This window comes from Parasteatoda tepidariorum, chromosome 4 (genome assembly GCF_982258835.1).
Source record: "Parasteatoda tepidariorum strain Cologne lab strain chromosome 4, Ptep-v5.0, whole genome shotgun sequence".
In the NCBI taxonomy this organism is placed as follows: domain Eukaryota; kingdom Metazoa; phylum Arthropoda; class Arachnida; order Araneae; family Theridiidae; genus Parasteatoda; species Parasteatoda tepidariorum.
In genome coordinates, this window is record NC_141758.1 from 76,225,704 (window position 1) to 76,238,596 (window position 12,893).

Sequence of the window (12,893 nt, forward strand, 5' to 3'; positions counted from 1 at the left end):
ACGCACCTTCCTGAATTACTTCGCAAAAACCCAATGGCAATATTTTTTGCTCAGAAACTATCTGATCAATTTGGATCAAATATTGTAGTTTTCCTTCTGAAAATTCTTTGGGTGATTATTTACCATAATGGTTGTTGGTTACATTAAAAAATAAAAAAAAATAAAAAAATAATTATGATAGGAAATCTTGGCAATATATCCGGGAATCCTGTTAATCATTTGGGTCGCAAAGAAAGCTTAAACTTTATTATAAATTTGATGCTTTTCGAATTACAAAAGTTTCTCACGTTGAATGGGAAGTGTTTTTCCTCAGTTTCATGCATTGCTGGTTGTATTTGTGTGTAAATTAAAAAATACCTGGTTATGCACCTGTACTAACTCACTATACCCATGCTTTTTACCATAAACATACTATTATTTATTGTCTTCCTTTTAGATAAAGATGAGTGTGCCACAAACAATGGGGGGTGTCAACATATTTGCAAGAATACTATTGGTAGTTATGCGTGCTCCTGTCACAATGGATTTGTTCTGCACGAAAATCTGCACGACTGTAAAGAAGGTAATAATTTCTAACTATTTTTTATTCATTATTTGGTAACTAATGTTTAAATGATTCCACTAGTCTGAAAACTGCGAATCCTATGGACCTAGGACTTTCATATTTCTTTGTCCTTTTTTTACTAAAAGATACTCCCTATTTAAAATATGAATTCTCAACCTCTGTTTCAGCTTATCATCCACGAGCCTGTTATTATATTATTTATTTATTAGGATGTGATAGCCGGAACTGTCTCCGGTAAGAAGCTGCCAAGTTTGATTCTCGACTCCGCTAAGATCCATCGAGTGTATATGTGCTCGTAAAATCTGTGGAATCAGAAGTCCTGCGGTTGGTTTCTGAGCGGCACCGTGGGTTCAGCAAAATAATAAGGCGTAATGCCATAAAAAGATTTTCTTTTAAAGGACTAATATTTATAAACAAATACAAAATTTCAAAGCTGTAAATTCGATACAATGGCTAAGAAATGAAGCTGGCATGCATGTCTACCAGTTTTCTCGTTAGCTTGAATTATTTTGCATAGTATGATATAGTATTGTATAGTATAATTTTGTATAGTATTTGGGTATTGTACTAATGAAGTACAATACCCAAAGTAAAGCAGCTTTGAAATTTATAATTTGACAATACAGCTCTTTTGTGGTAGGCAATTGGACTTTTAATTTAAAGTGTTGAATTTAAAAGATCAGGTTTCTTCAGAAAAGAATAATAATTGAGAAGTTACTGGTTTTGCTATTTTCATTTCAATCTTTGAGAAATAAAACAGAAAAAAAACATGCTTTCCTGCAAAACATTTTTATTATTATGACTAAAATTTCCATGTTCTTTTGGTAATTTCTTTCTAGAAAAAGCTCCTTCTCGTTTATTGTCTTACATAGCTCCATTTATGTGCTTAAAGTGTTTATACTAAATTATTCATAATTTATAAAATGTCACAAGAACTAAATTTATAAAGTCAAATTATTCTAGTCATACATTTTGAGTTCATGCTTGTCTGGATGCTGTAGTACATAAGTATAGCATACGTCTTGCAGTATATATTTAGCAGCGCCTACAAATAGAATACGCGCCATATTGGATGCTTAGTATCGTTCTCAAATGTAAAGACAATTTTAAACCATTTTCACCATCCCTAAAAATTGTTTTCGCATTTTTGCATACATTATCAAAAGTGCGATTTTTTTAAAAATAAATTTTTTTAGGAACTATTCAACTTATTTAGCTCAAATGTTGTATTTTGCCATTTAAAACTGCATTTTTTAAAATGGTGTAAAAAATAGTATATCTTACAATTCAAAACTTTTTCGACTATTATTAAATAAAATAAATATATACTAAAAGTTATATTTTGCATGGAAGTATCTTTGAATAAGCGAATTTTATAATTGTGTGCAAAAACTTTTTTTTATTCGCTTAAAAATTCTCGATACATGATGAAATACGCAAAAAATAGAATAACATTCAAAGTTCCAAACTTTGGACAGCTATTTTGACCAAACTATCGGGATCATATTTGTCAAATTGCGGCTATCCCCTATATTTTAAGATTTAGGAATCATAATCTGTCGAAAAAAAGGTATATTCATTTAGAAAAAGTACGTTTTTGTGTCTGATTTTGAAACTTTAAATATCATCTGCACTAATTAATCAGCATATTTGAGGTCGCCTTCTTGAACTCTCTAGAAAGTGAAGATCCGATCATTAGATCAAAAGCAGAGCTTAACCCTGTCCCGTTCCCATAAGCGGGCATCCAGGTATATCATTAGATCAAAAGTTATTCAGGGTGGTCCGTTTTTTACTTTACGCACGGTACAATGTTTTAATTTATGTAAATAGATGTTTTATTTTAAACCTCTTGTAATGCAAGTTTTAATTTTGTGGTCATAGTGTACAAAATTAAAAGTTGCGCATGACTTTAATTCATGAAGACAAATATTATTAGTATATGTGTTCGTTGAAATTGCAGGTAGCTGTAGTCACCAGATGACCACACCCTATGGAGAAATCACAAGTCCCAATTTCCCAGACTCTTATCCTAGCAGAAAAGATTGCACTTGGCTGTTCACGACCACGCCTGGTCACAGAATCAAACTGGTATTTAATCAATTCGTTTTCTAATCTTAACAGCTGTTAAGGAATATTCACATACCTGGCAACTTACACATTTTACGAGAATGGATTTTCCAAGTGATAGTAAATCACTCCAAGTGAAAATAATCTTACTCAAAAATATATTTATATTTTGATTTATATTTAAATTTGCTTTCATGGATATTTTTTTTTCTTTTGATGGAACTAACCTGCATTTGCGTTACATGGAAAGGAAGATCACGAGAACCTCCCACGGTTAGCCTGACGGCAAAGGGACTCTAGCCCATGATCCATCTACCACTGAAGATATTTCACGTCATGGGCAGGATGCGGATTCGTATCGATCAGGCATCGCTGAGATTCGAAACCGGTTCACCTCAATCGAAGGTGAACGCTCTATCGCCTGAGCCATTGCGGCTCTTATTTATTTATTTGTTTTAATTCTTTAGATGTAGTGGTGATCAAACCCGTTCATAATTAGTATTATAATTCAAAAAAAATGTAATGGAATATCATGAGTTCCTGTACCACTTATGTAAATAAAATCTTCCGGGAAAACCGGAACAGTCGGTAGTGCCAGGTTATCCATAAGTCCCTCCGGGTATTTAGAAGGTTATAATAAAAAACACGGAGGGGAACACAGCAAAACTGAACCTTGTACTAAATTAAGTAACAATTCAAGTTTTATCTAAAGCCTTTACAGTTCTTCTATGTGTGAACTATTTGTATCATACATTGATGCAATAGTCCAGTTCATTTCAGACTCTTCTCAATATCGTGCAATCAACTAAACAGATAAAAAGCATGATTATTTCAAACAAATTTACTAACTCATAAGACAAAGTGAATCGATTGTACCATTTTGAATGGAATTTAGTGGGAACTATCTTATTAATGTATATCATGGAGCCAATGATTTACATAAAAATAAAATTTGAATTGCTTCTGAAATCGGCTTAGTTTTTACAATAGCCTACTAAAAATCTAGCATTTCTTTTTCAACTCATAGTTTAATTGATTTCTATATTTTCCCGATATTTTTTTCCGTAGTTTCATTTGAATTAAAATTAAGCATTCTCCGAAAAACTTCTTCGATTACTAAAAATCGATTACTAAATCACTAAAATCACCGATTAATAAATCACTAATTCGATTGCTAAATCACTAAAAATTTTAAAAGTTATTTACTAGTTGCCGTCAATCTTCTGAAGATTACTTTAAGAATTTTATGAATCCACAATATTCCAATACCAATCCGTTGCTGTAACTGGTATTCCAAAGTAACTCTAAATATCTTCAGTTGGCAAAATAATTGGGTGCTTGCAACTCGAAAAGAAAAACATTGCAGATCACTTTGTTGGGCTTAATCACGTGTGCTAACGTTACAGCTTTATCAACTTTCGGATCAGATTTAATTGGATACATGCACACGTTGTCACGCATGTCTGTCGAACCTGATTGGCTGCAGAATCGTGGCGTAAAGAAATGCCCGGATTAACCCACTAGTGACGTCGCTTGCAGGTATCCAATTCCAATCAGTATTCCGTATCATGTGAAAGTGGTTGAATATTTGAATAAAAAGGTTTTCTTGTTTAGGTTTTCTTAGAGTTCGAATTAGAGCCTCACCAAGAGTGTGCCTATGACCGCATCGCAGCGTACGATGGAAAAGACGACGATGCGCCCACCCTTGGAAAGTTCTGTGGTAGTAAAATACCCCATCCCATTCTTGCATCTGGCAATCGAATGTACCTCGTTTTCAAATCAGACGCTTCTGTGCAAAGGAAGGGTTTCAGAGCCACCCATAAAACAGGTGGGTACTTTAATTTTTAAAATTTTAATTCCAAAATGGCCTAACAACAAAATAGTATTCATATGAATGTTAATTTCTCACTACTTCTGCATAGAGTGTGGGAATGTATTGTATACTAATTTTCCGCTCTCCGCCTGTGTGGTTTTTCTTCTGCTTTTTTTTTTCCTCACTCGGCTACTGTGGTTTTCCTAACTTTGTTTTTCACCTTTATTTTTTCATTTTTCGTCGGCAACTTTACGTTTTTTATTTCAAATCTATCTATATTATATAAAACGCTAATACGTACGTATGTATGTATGTATCAATAAAACCGATGATATTTCTTTTCTCGCGCTGGCAACAGTTTTCATTTTTAATTGATTGGATTCGGCGCGCAAGAGCTCGTAGTGACCAACCAGATAACAATAACCAGAGTGAGCATTATCAGGTTGTTCAATTCTGATTCATGCACTAAAAACATGACAATATTTAATTTAAACTCAATTAGGAATTAATTAATGAATTGAAGTGAGAATTCTTTAAAAGGCCGCTGTTGAATTGATATTTTTCTACTGGGAGCTACCTAAACGTCTAAAAAACGTTTAAGTGTTTGTATTGAATGCATTGAATTTTTTTAAATTTCGCGTTTATTTATGCATTGAATTTTTACGCTTTAAAATGCAGAATATTAGTGAAGCAATATTTGATAATTTATTTTGCTAATATGTTTCTTATTTAGCTAATGTTTTGATTTTTTCACCATGTACAATCTAAATAGCTAATATACTTTTTTAAAAGCCAATAAGAACATTGGTAGAATTCTTCTACATAAGTACAATACTATGTCTTTGATGATAAAATACTATGTCTTTGATGATAATATATTATGTCTTTGTGCTAGAGCATTGTGTTCATTGGCGAGCGAGCGCAGCGAGCCATGGTTCACGGCGTGAACCACATAGGATTGCGTAGCAATTTTCGGGGGTTGGCGAGCGTTAGCGAGCAGGGGGCGGAGCCTCCTAGTCACTTTTATTTCTTCTCACTCACGTGTGTGTCACGTTCTTAAGAATGGGTATTTTGAGCTCTTGAAATATGTCGACTGTTATTTCCAATTTGTATATTTTTAAAGTGAGTGAAGTATTTAACCAAATAATATCTTACCACTTCAGTTTTTTCGAATTATTTATTTGAGGTATTAAATTATTGTTGGGTAATTATTAAAGATGTAGCTTTTTTCTTATTTTATTCCATTTACATTGGTGCCAACTAGCACGACAGCAGAAAAATATTTTTCTTCGTGAAAAGTGAAGTTAATATATAAATATTAATTTTAGCAGTTAAATTTTAAATAGCTTTGCCAACTAAGATAAATCAATTCCTCAAACGCGTGTAAGATATGTTTATTATACAATTATGCTTTTTTATTGTAAATGTTTGGAAAGTTGCTTAATTTTTAGGAAATTTTTAACACTTTTAAATATCATTTTACTACTACTTCGTAAATTCTTTTCCGGTGATCATACAGATTGGCATCTATGAACTCATGATTATTATGTTCATTTAAACCATGGTTTACAATAATGACGAAACTTCTCAATTTTTAAAGTTGAAAAAAACTGTCAAAAATGTTCAAAAGTATAAAGAAAACTAATTTAATTAAATTTGCTCCGCTGTAAGCAAATTAAAAACTTGTGGCATTAAAATTTAAATCGCCTTTAATAACGCAATACTAAATTTCAACAATAGTGCTTTTATTATGGATCTCATAGTGGCAACACAGTAATAATAGAAATAACAATATGCAACAACATAAATAGGACAAAAAATGCTTGGTATTAGTTAAGATATTCAGTTGCATAGGCCAAATCAAACAATTTCCAAAACATAATTTTTTTGTATATATAATCGAACAGCTGACCCAATTTTGGGTTTACGACTACTAATGTTCAACTCCGTAGCCTTGTAATTTTGAACCCAATCCAGAAAATAAGGGTACTCCTGGATCAAGTATTAGGAGAAATTTGCCTTTGTAGAGGACTTTTTGATAGAATTAACTGGCGTTTGCGTTACATGGAGAGGGAAAACACGAAAACCTCCCCACGGTTAGCCTGATGACAAGGGGACTCTAACCCATGACCACTGAGGATATTTTAAGTCAGCACTGTAGTCTGAGCTAGCCAGAAGGGGAATTCGTATGAGACAGCCATCGCTGGGATTCGAACCCGATTCACCTCACTCTATTCCCTGAGCCATCACGCCTCGAAACATATTTCTATTAAAGCAAATGTTTTGTTTTTTCAGTGTGTGGAGGTCGATTGTTAGCACATCGTGAAATGGAGCACCTTTACTCCCACGCTAAGTACGGGGACCAGAACTACGACAACAAGGAGGACTGCGACTGGATCATCCAGGGGTTGAACGAGAACAGAGTAAGATTGAGATTCCTCACCTTCGAAGTGGAACACGAGCAGGACTGCGGTTACGATTACGTAGAGATTTTTGATGGAGATGATGATTCTGCGAGGAATTTCGGAAAATACTGCGGCAATAAAGTGAGTTTTTTGTATATCTTAATTAGTGTAGGCTTAAAAGACGCACTTAAATCTAACAGCGGCTCACTTTAAAGGTTTCCTAGAGGTTTCTTGTCAATTTTTTGTAGTTTCGCTTTGAATTTAGAAATTTGGTTTCTGATTATCAAAAAAGCATTTTTTCAACAAATACTGGCTTTTTTCATAGATAGGTCCCCAAATTTGACATTTTATTTTTTGTTTTAATTGCCTTAACTCAAGAGTGGGCAAACAGCAGCCTAACTGACCTTCCGTAAATTTAAAATATGATTTTAACCATTAAAAATACTAACGGTATTTCGATAAACATAATCTATTTGCTTAGTCATCTATTGCTTAGCAATCATTTTTGAAGCCCCGTCTCATTTAACATGAGTGACACTTCAGCAAATTAAATATCTTTTTTTTTTTTGGAATTATGAGGATGACCTGAGAAAATCTTAACTGGGAGGACAGATTTGAAATTTTTAATTCATTCAAACAGAATTTCTTTTTTCAAAACGTTTTTTTTTTTTTTTTTTTTTTTTGTCGTATGCCTGTTTAGGTAGTGGGGGTGCAATTGTTCCTGTTTTTCAATGGCTCCATCTATGGCCAGGAATTCGACTTCTGCCACGCCATTCACACAACCACAACCCGTTTATAGGGCGGGTCACATTCACACGCATTCACACACGAAGGAGAAAGGACATAGAGCACACAGAGAGAGAAAGAAACATCCATGACTTGCCCGAGATTCGAACCCAGGACCTTTCTGATGCAAGGACGGTTCCCTACCCCCTACACAGTCTGGTCGGCTTTTCAAAACGTTTTTCAATTTAACTAGTGTAACTGCTTAAATTAATCGAGTTACAATCTAAGAATTGAAAATTAGAATTTTGCAAAAGTGCTACGTTTTTTTTATTGTATAGGATAATTTAAGTTAACTTTGACGAATTATGACTTTCTGAAAAGTATACCTTTTAAGTGAATGTAATTAAGTTTTATGGTATAGTAGTATAGGTATTATGATTTATGCGCTCAAGACTAATATTAAAAAAACTATTGCGTACCAATAACGGTTACAGTGACAAAATTTCTTAATTTTCAAATGGCAACACCCACTTTTTTTTATTCACACGTAATCCGTACAGTAAAGACTTGAAATGGAGTTGGAATGATATTTTTTGCTTGCTCTAACAAGCGTCGCCATTTTTCGTGACCACAAACGAGAAGAAAGTGTGATAAAAACCTTTGACTGATTTCTTTGCTTTCTCTATTTTTTAATGATTTAAAATTTTTTGATATATTCATAGTGTTTTTTTTCCTTTAAATTTTGTGTCGCAATTTCTTATGCTAAAAATATTGTATCAACTCAATTTTAGATTTTTTACTGTAAGAATTACATTCTGATAAAATAAAAAAAAGTGGGGGTAGTCTTTTAAAATTTTCGAAATTTTGCCTCTGTAACCATGACCGTGAGAGTTCTGCAATCATTATTAACTTCATTCGCATACGTTATGAGCATTGATCAAAATACCTATATGCATAATTTAAATGGTATGCTTTTCAAAGCGTTATGTGTTGTTTAAGTTATTTTATAATCAACCCATATATCTGTGTACGCGTGTTTTCTGTTATGAACCATATTCAATAATGTTAGATTGTAGGTTTTGTAGATCCTTTTTAATTTTTTTAGAATATTTCATATTAGTACTTCTTTTAAACCCATTCGAGAATCCTATTGCAATAAATTATCGTTTAAGTTTGCTACAACTTTGATTTGATGCGAAGTTTAACCAAATCGTCGTACTGCCTATACTTAATCTCAATACTATGCTTCATCTTGAATAAAAGCACGATTCAGTTTAACATCTTAGGCTTGCAGTAAATTTGCACAGTATTGAGCTTCAAGGAACTTATATCATGGAAACCTTGAGCTATTGTCTTTAACAAAGAAACCAGCATTCATAGGAATAAAACAAGATTCCCGGGTATCAAGATGAGCAAAATTTACAGCTATTAAGGGGCCGTTCAAAAAGTACGAACACAAAAATTGAGAAATTTTAACCCCCTCCCCTCCTTTGGACATTACCGAACATAAGGTCTTACTAAAGTACGTACTTACTTAGAGTACCTACATTTTATTAGTCTACCCCCCTTTCTCATGAAAATTAAAATAATTATGTTTTAAATAAAATTAAATATTTATTTAAAATAATTTATTTATTTAAAATAATTTATTCATTTAAATTATTTAAACAATAACACCCAACTTTATCTTCGAATCAATAAATAAAACAATCTAAGTCAAATTTAAATTTGGTGTATGCTTATAATGTACGTACTTTGTATAATACCTCCCCCCTCCCCATCGTACAAAACCGTACAAAATAGCCAATCCCCTCCACCACCACCCCTTCGGGATGTACGTACTTTTTGAACGGTCCCTAAATTGCTGCACATGTTTGACTCGTAGGAATAAATTCAATTGCGACAATGCTCAAAACTATTTCCACCCCAGTCTTATTTACTTATCTTGATGGTCTGGAATCATGTCCAATCTACGAGTATTACTTCAAAAGTGTATGAATTTGTATTCGATTACCTTTATCTATTTTAGGTTCCGGCTGAATTTTTCTCAAGTGGGGATGTTCTTATGGTCCGATTCCGTTCGGACGACACGATCAACACCAAAGGCTTTTCAGCTGCGTACATGGCGTACGATGTACCCCTGGAAGAAAATGAAGACATCATGGAGCGATATCATCTTTAACAAAGATTAAAATCATAAACCCCTTAATCAACCTTTGTACAGACTAAAATCATGGAGAGAGAGAGAGGTCTCGTCGATGCTCCGTCTTTCACAGTCAAATACCTTTATAAACACCTGCGCATGCGCCGTGCCGGTGTTTAGCCAGTGTTTGACACCAGACCATCATGCCAAAGAGTCTTTGATTGGATTTTTTCTAAAGAGGAGATTTTCTTCGGTCGACAAAAGATTGGGAGAGTCATATAAAAAGCTTATCTTGCATACATGTGATTGTTTTTGACCATCTTGAACAATTTTGATGTTTTAACGAAAACTTTTACTGTTGAAGACACAGTATTTGAGTTGTGATAATGATTTTTAAATTAAGTTTATAAAATTAGAGTTAACTTTGATAGTTCAATTATCGAAACATACGTAAGGAAAAACTAGTATTTGTTTTCAATCTAAAATAACTTTATTGAAGTTTTTATCATTAACTTGTATGAGTAATCAAAGTACGAATCTCTCTTGAAAAAACTCTAAGTACGGGAAAAACAAAGGTTGGAATAAATTTTGGTCCTGATCATTGCCTCTTAAAATTGAAAGCCCCGGCACTTCGTTATACATGTTCTAATTACTTAAAAACTTAGTCAGATAATGCCTAAACCAACTTCTTTCATAAAATTTACCGAAGGAAAATTTCTTACCTCAATGTTTATATTATGGTAATATAATTTAATGAGTCACAAAGAATTTTTAAAAAATCCATTTTATTCTAAAACGACATATACTTTAAAATGAATGTTTCATACCGTTTTGAATAGTTTTATTTAGAAGATCTCTTCACATTTTAAACAGTCTAAACAACCTACTTGTATAATCAATTGCGCTAATCTGTTTACAGTTTCAGCAGTTTGAACAGCCTAATTGTATAACCAGATACGCTAATATCTTCAAAATTTTTGCAATCCGAAGAGCCTACTTGTATAAGAGATTTCAGAGGCCTTAAGAGGTGATGCCCTGACTCAATTTTACACAAAAATTATATAACTGACTCTCTATTAAAAAAGAATTCTAAATTTCAAACAGATGATTAAAGTTGAAGGATTCTTTAATTAAAACTTTCGAAGTGATGAAATAAAAATTTCTTTTTAAGTTAAGAATTCTTTTTTCCAAAAAAAAAAACCTCCTTTGCTTGGTTTTATGTTTTTTTCCTAAGAAATACAGTCTGATACACTGAATTGTGATTGCATAGGACTGAAACCGCATCCCCGAATGCGGTTTGAAGCCTGTTCGGCTTCAGATCGACGTGTTCCAACTTGTCTGGGAAGGAGAGACGTCTGTTTAGCAAAGCTGACCTTATCAAACTGTTGGTCGAGAAATTGTGAGCTTTAATCTAACAACTCAACCTTACAAAAAAGCTTTACTTTAAGTTATAATGCTTCTAATAAAGTACTCTAATAAAACCAATTTTTTTTTTTGAAGTTTTAATCAATTTTGAGCTTTTGAATTTATATTTAACAGTTTAGTAACATTATCTATAAATTTTACACATTAAATAAGAGGGGTTTGTTTTTGGATCGACCTGCCAGTTACAATAAATAGTTAATTTAATATCCTATAACTTACTTTCATCAAAATCAATTAAATGACATAATACCAATGAAATTTGCATTAAAAGCAATAGACAACTCATAATGATTCAACTCATTATGAAACTTATTAACCTTTGCAATAGACTCATTTGTATTGTTAATAATCTCATAAAACTATAAATTTGTAAACTTTTTGAGGATTAAACAAATAGTAAGAAATATAGTAAAGTGTACACTATAATTAAATAAATAGAATTCGTTATTGACAAATATTGAGACCATTTTTAAACTTAAATTATCTTTATAATTTCCCTTTAATTTTTTTAAATAAAATGTACCTATGTTAATATCAAGCATTTAAAAATAATGGGAATTAAACAATGTAAGTATTTAATAATATATAAAAGCTGAAATCAATCTTTTCTTAAAATTTCTCAAAAGGCTAATCCAGTAATATAATTTGCTTACATTTTGTTACTTCACTTTGAAATCTTCGTGTAAACGTGGGTTTTGTGCTCCAGATATAACCTAAAAATCTTTCCCCTTTTTTCTTGTTTGATTTTACCTTCAATTTTTCATCAGACTCAGTTTGTAATACCTTCTTATATTTTACCACTCAAAGAATGCTTTTTTTTTTCCAACTTTTATGAGTAATTATAAAAGTAAGAATTCAACTATAGATTATAATTTCGGGGAGAATTAAAACTTGACGAAATGGTCCTTGCATAAAATAGTTTATCTCTTTAATCTTTAAACAGTTTTAAAGCCCGAAAATCTAATCTGATTTAAGATAGCTTAACATAAAGTTTCAGAGGTAGAAAGTTAAAATTTGAAACTGTGACGATGAAAATAAATAACGTAAACATAAATTTTCAGCAGGAAACTCGTAGTGCTGCCATCTGTTATCACATATATGAAAAAGAAACTATGTTTGAAATAATTCAGTTTTTTAGAAAAGTTTGTTATAAAGTTCATAATACGAAGTTAAACTAAATTTTAATAAAGTAAATTTTATTTTTCACCAAGTTAAAATGTATAGGCTTTTTTTTTGTTTAAAACAAATTTTAATAAAGAAGAAAAGTTTTAGAAACATATCATATATTTATTTTTATCTATGGTGACTTAGTTTTGGCTAACATAGCTGTAAGTTCAGTGTAATTTTAATTTTAAAACTTTAACATATCATAAGATATATTTAATTTTGTGGTGAGATACATAAATCATGATATTGCGATTTCCGCATATTTTAAAAGCAATTTTATAAGCTAAGATAATACATTAGGCAGTGTTTTCATTACAGAAAAAAAGTGGGTGAGAATTTCTCACCCTTTCTCAAAAACTGGGTGAGATTTCAAAAAGTTAGGTGAGATTTCTAAAAATGAAAAAAACACGAATAGACTTGGAAAAGAAATATTTCATTTCTAACATCTTCTAATTTTTAAAGCATTGAATATTTTTGCTGCATTATCACATGGAAAATTTTCTATATCTACTTTTTCATCAGCTATTCTCATTAGGTTGCTCAAATGCTTATCAGTCAATCTGTTAGTATATTTTGTCTTAA

The 12,893-nt window shown here is 31.9% G+C and overlaps 1 protein-coding gene across 3 annotated transcripts in view; it reads left to right on the forward strand.

Moving 5' to 3' along the window:
• LOC107453436 (protein tolkin) overlaps window positions 1-9,975 on the forward strand; it is a 249,397-nt gene extending 239,422 nt beyond the window's left edge. For all 3 annotated transcript variants that reach the window (XM_043049329.3, XM_087161384.1, XM_087161385.1), the window contains exons 15-19: window positions 437-562; window positions 2,526-2,653; window positions 4,247-4,460; window positions 6,741-6,991; window positions 9,606-9,975. In XM_043049329.3, coding sequence (XP_042905263.1) covers window positions 437-562; window positions 2,526-2,653; window positions 4,247-4,460; window positions 6,741-6,991; window positions 9,606-9,758 — 872 coding nt within the window. In that variant the 3' untranslated portion in view covers window positions 9,759-9,975. The remainder of the gene's footprint in view (window positions 1-436; window positions 563-2,525; window positions 2,654-4,246; window positions 4,461-6,740; window positions 6,992-9,605) is intronic.
• Window positions 9,976-12,893: the final 2,918 nt, after the last annotated feature.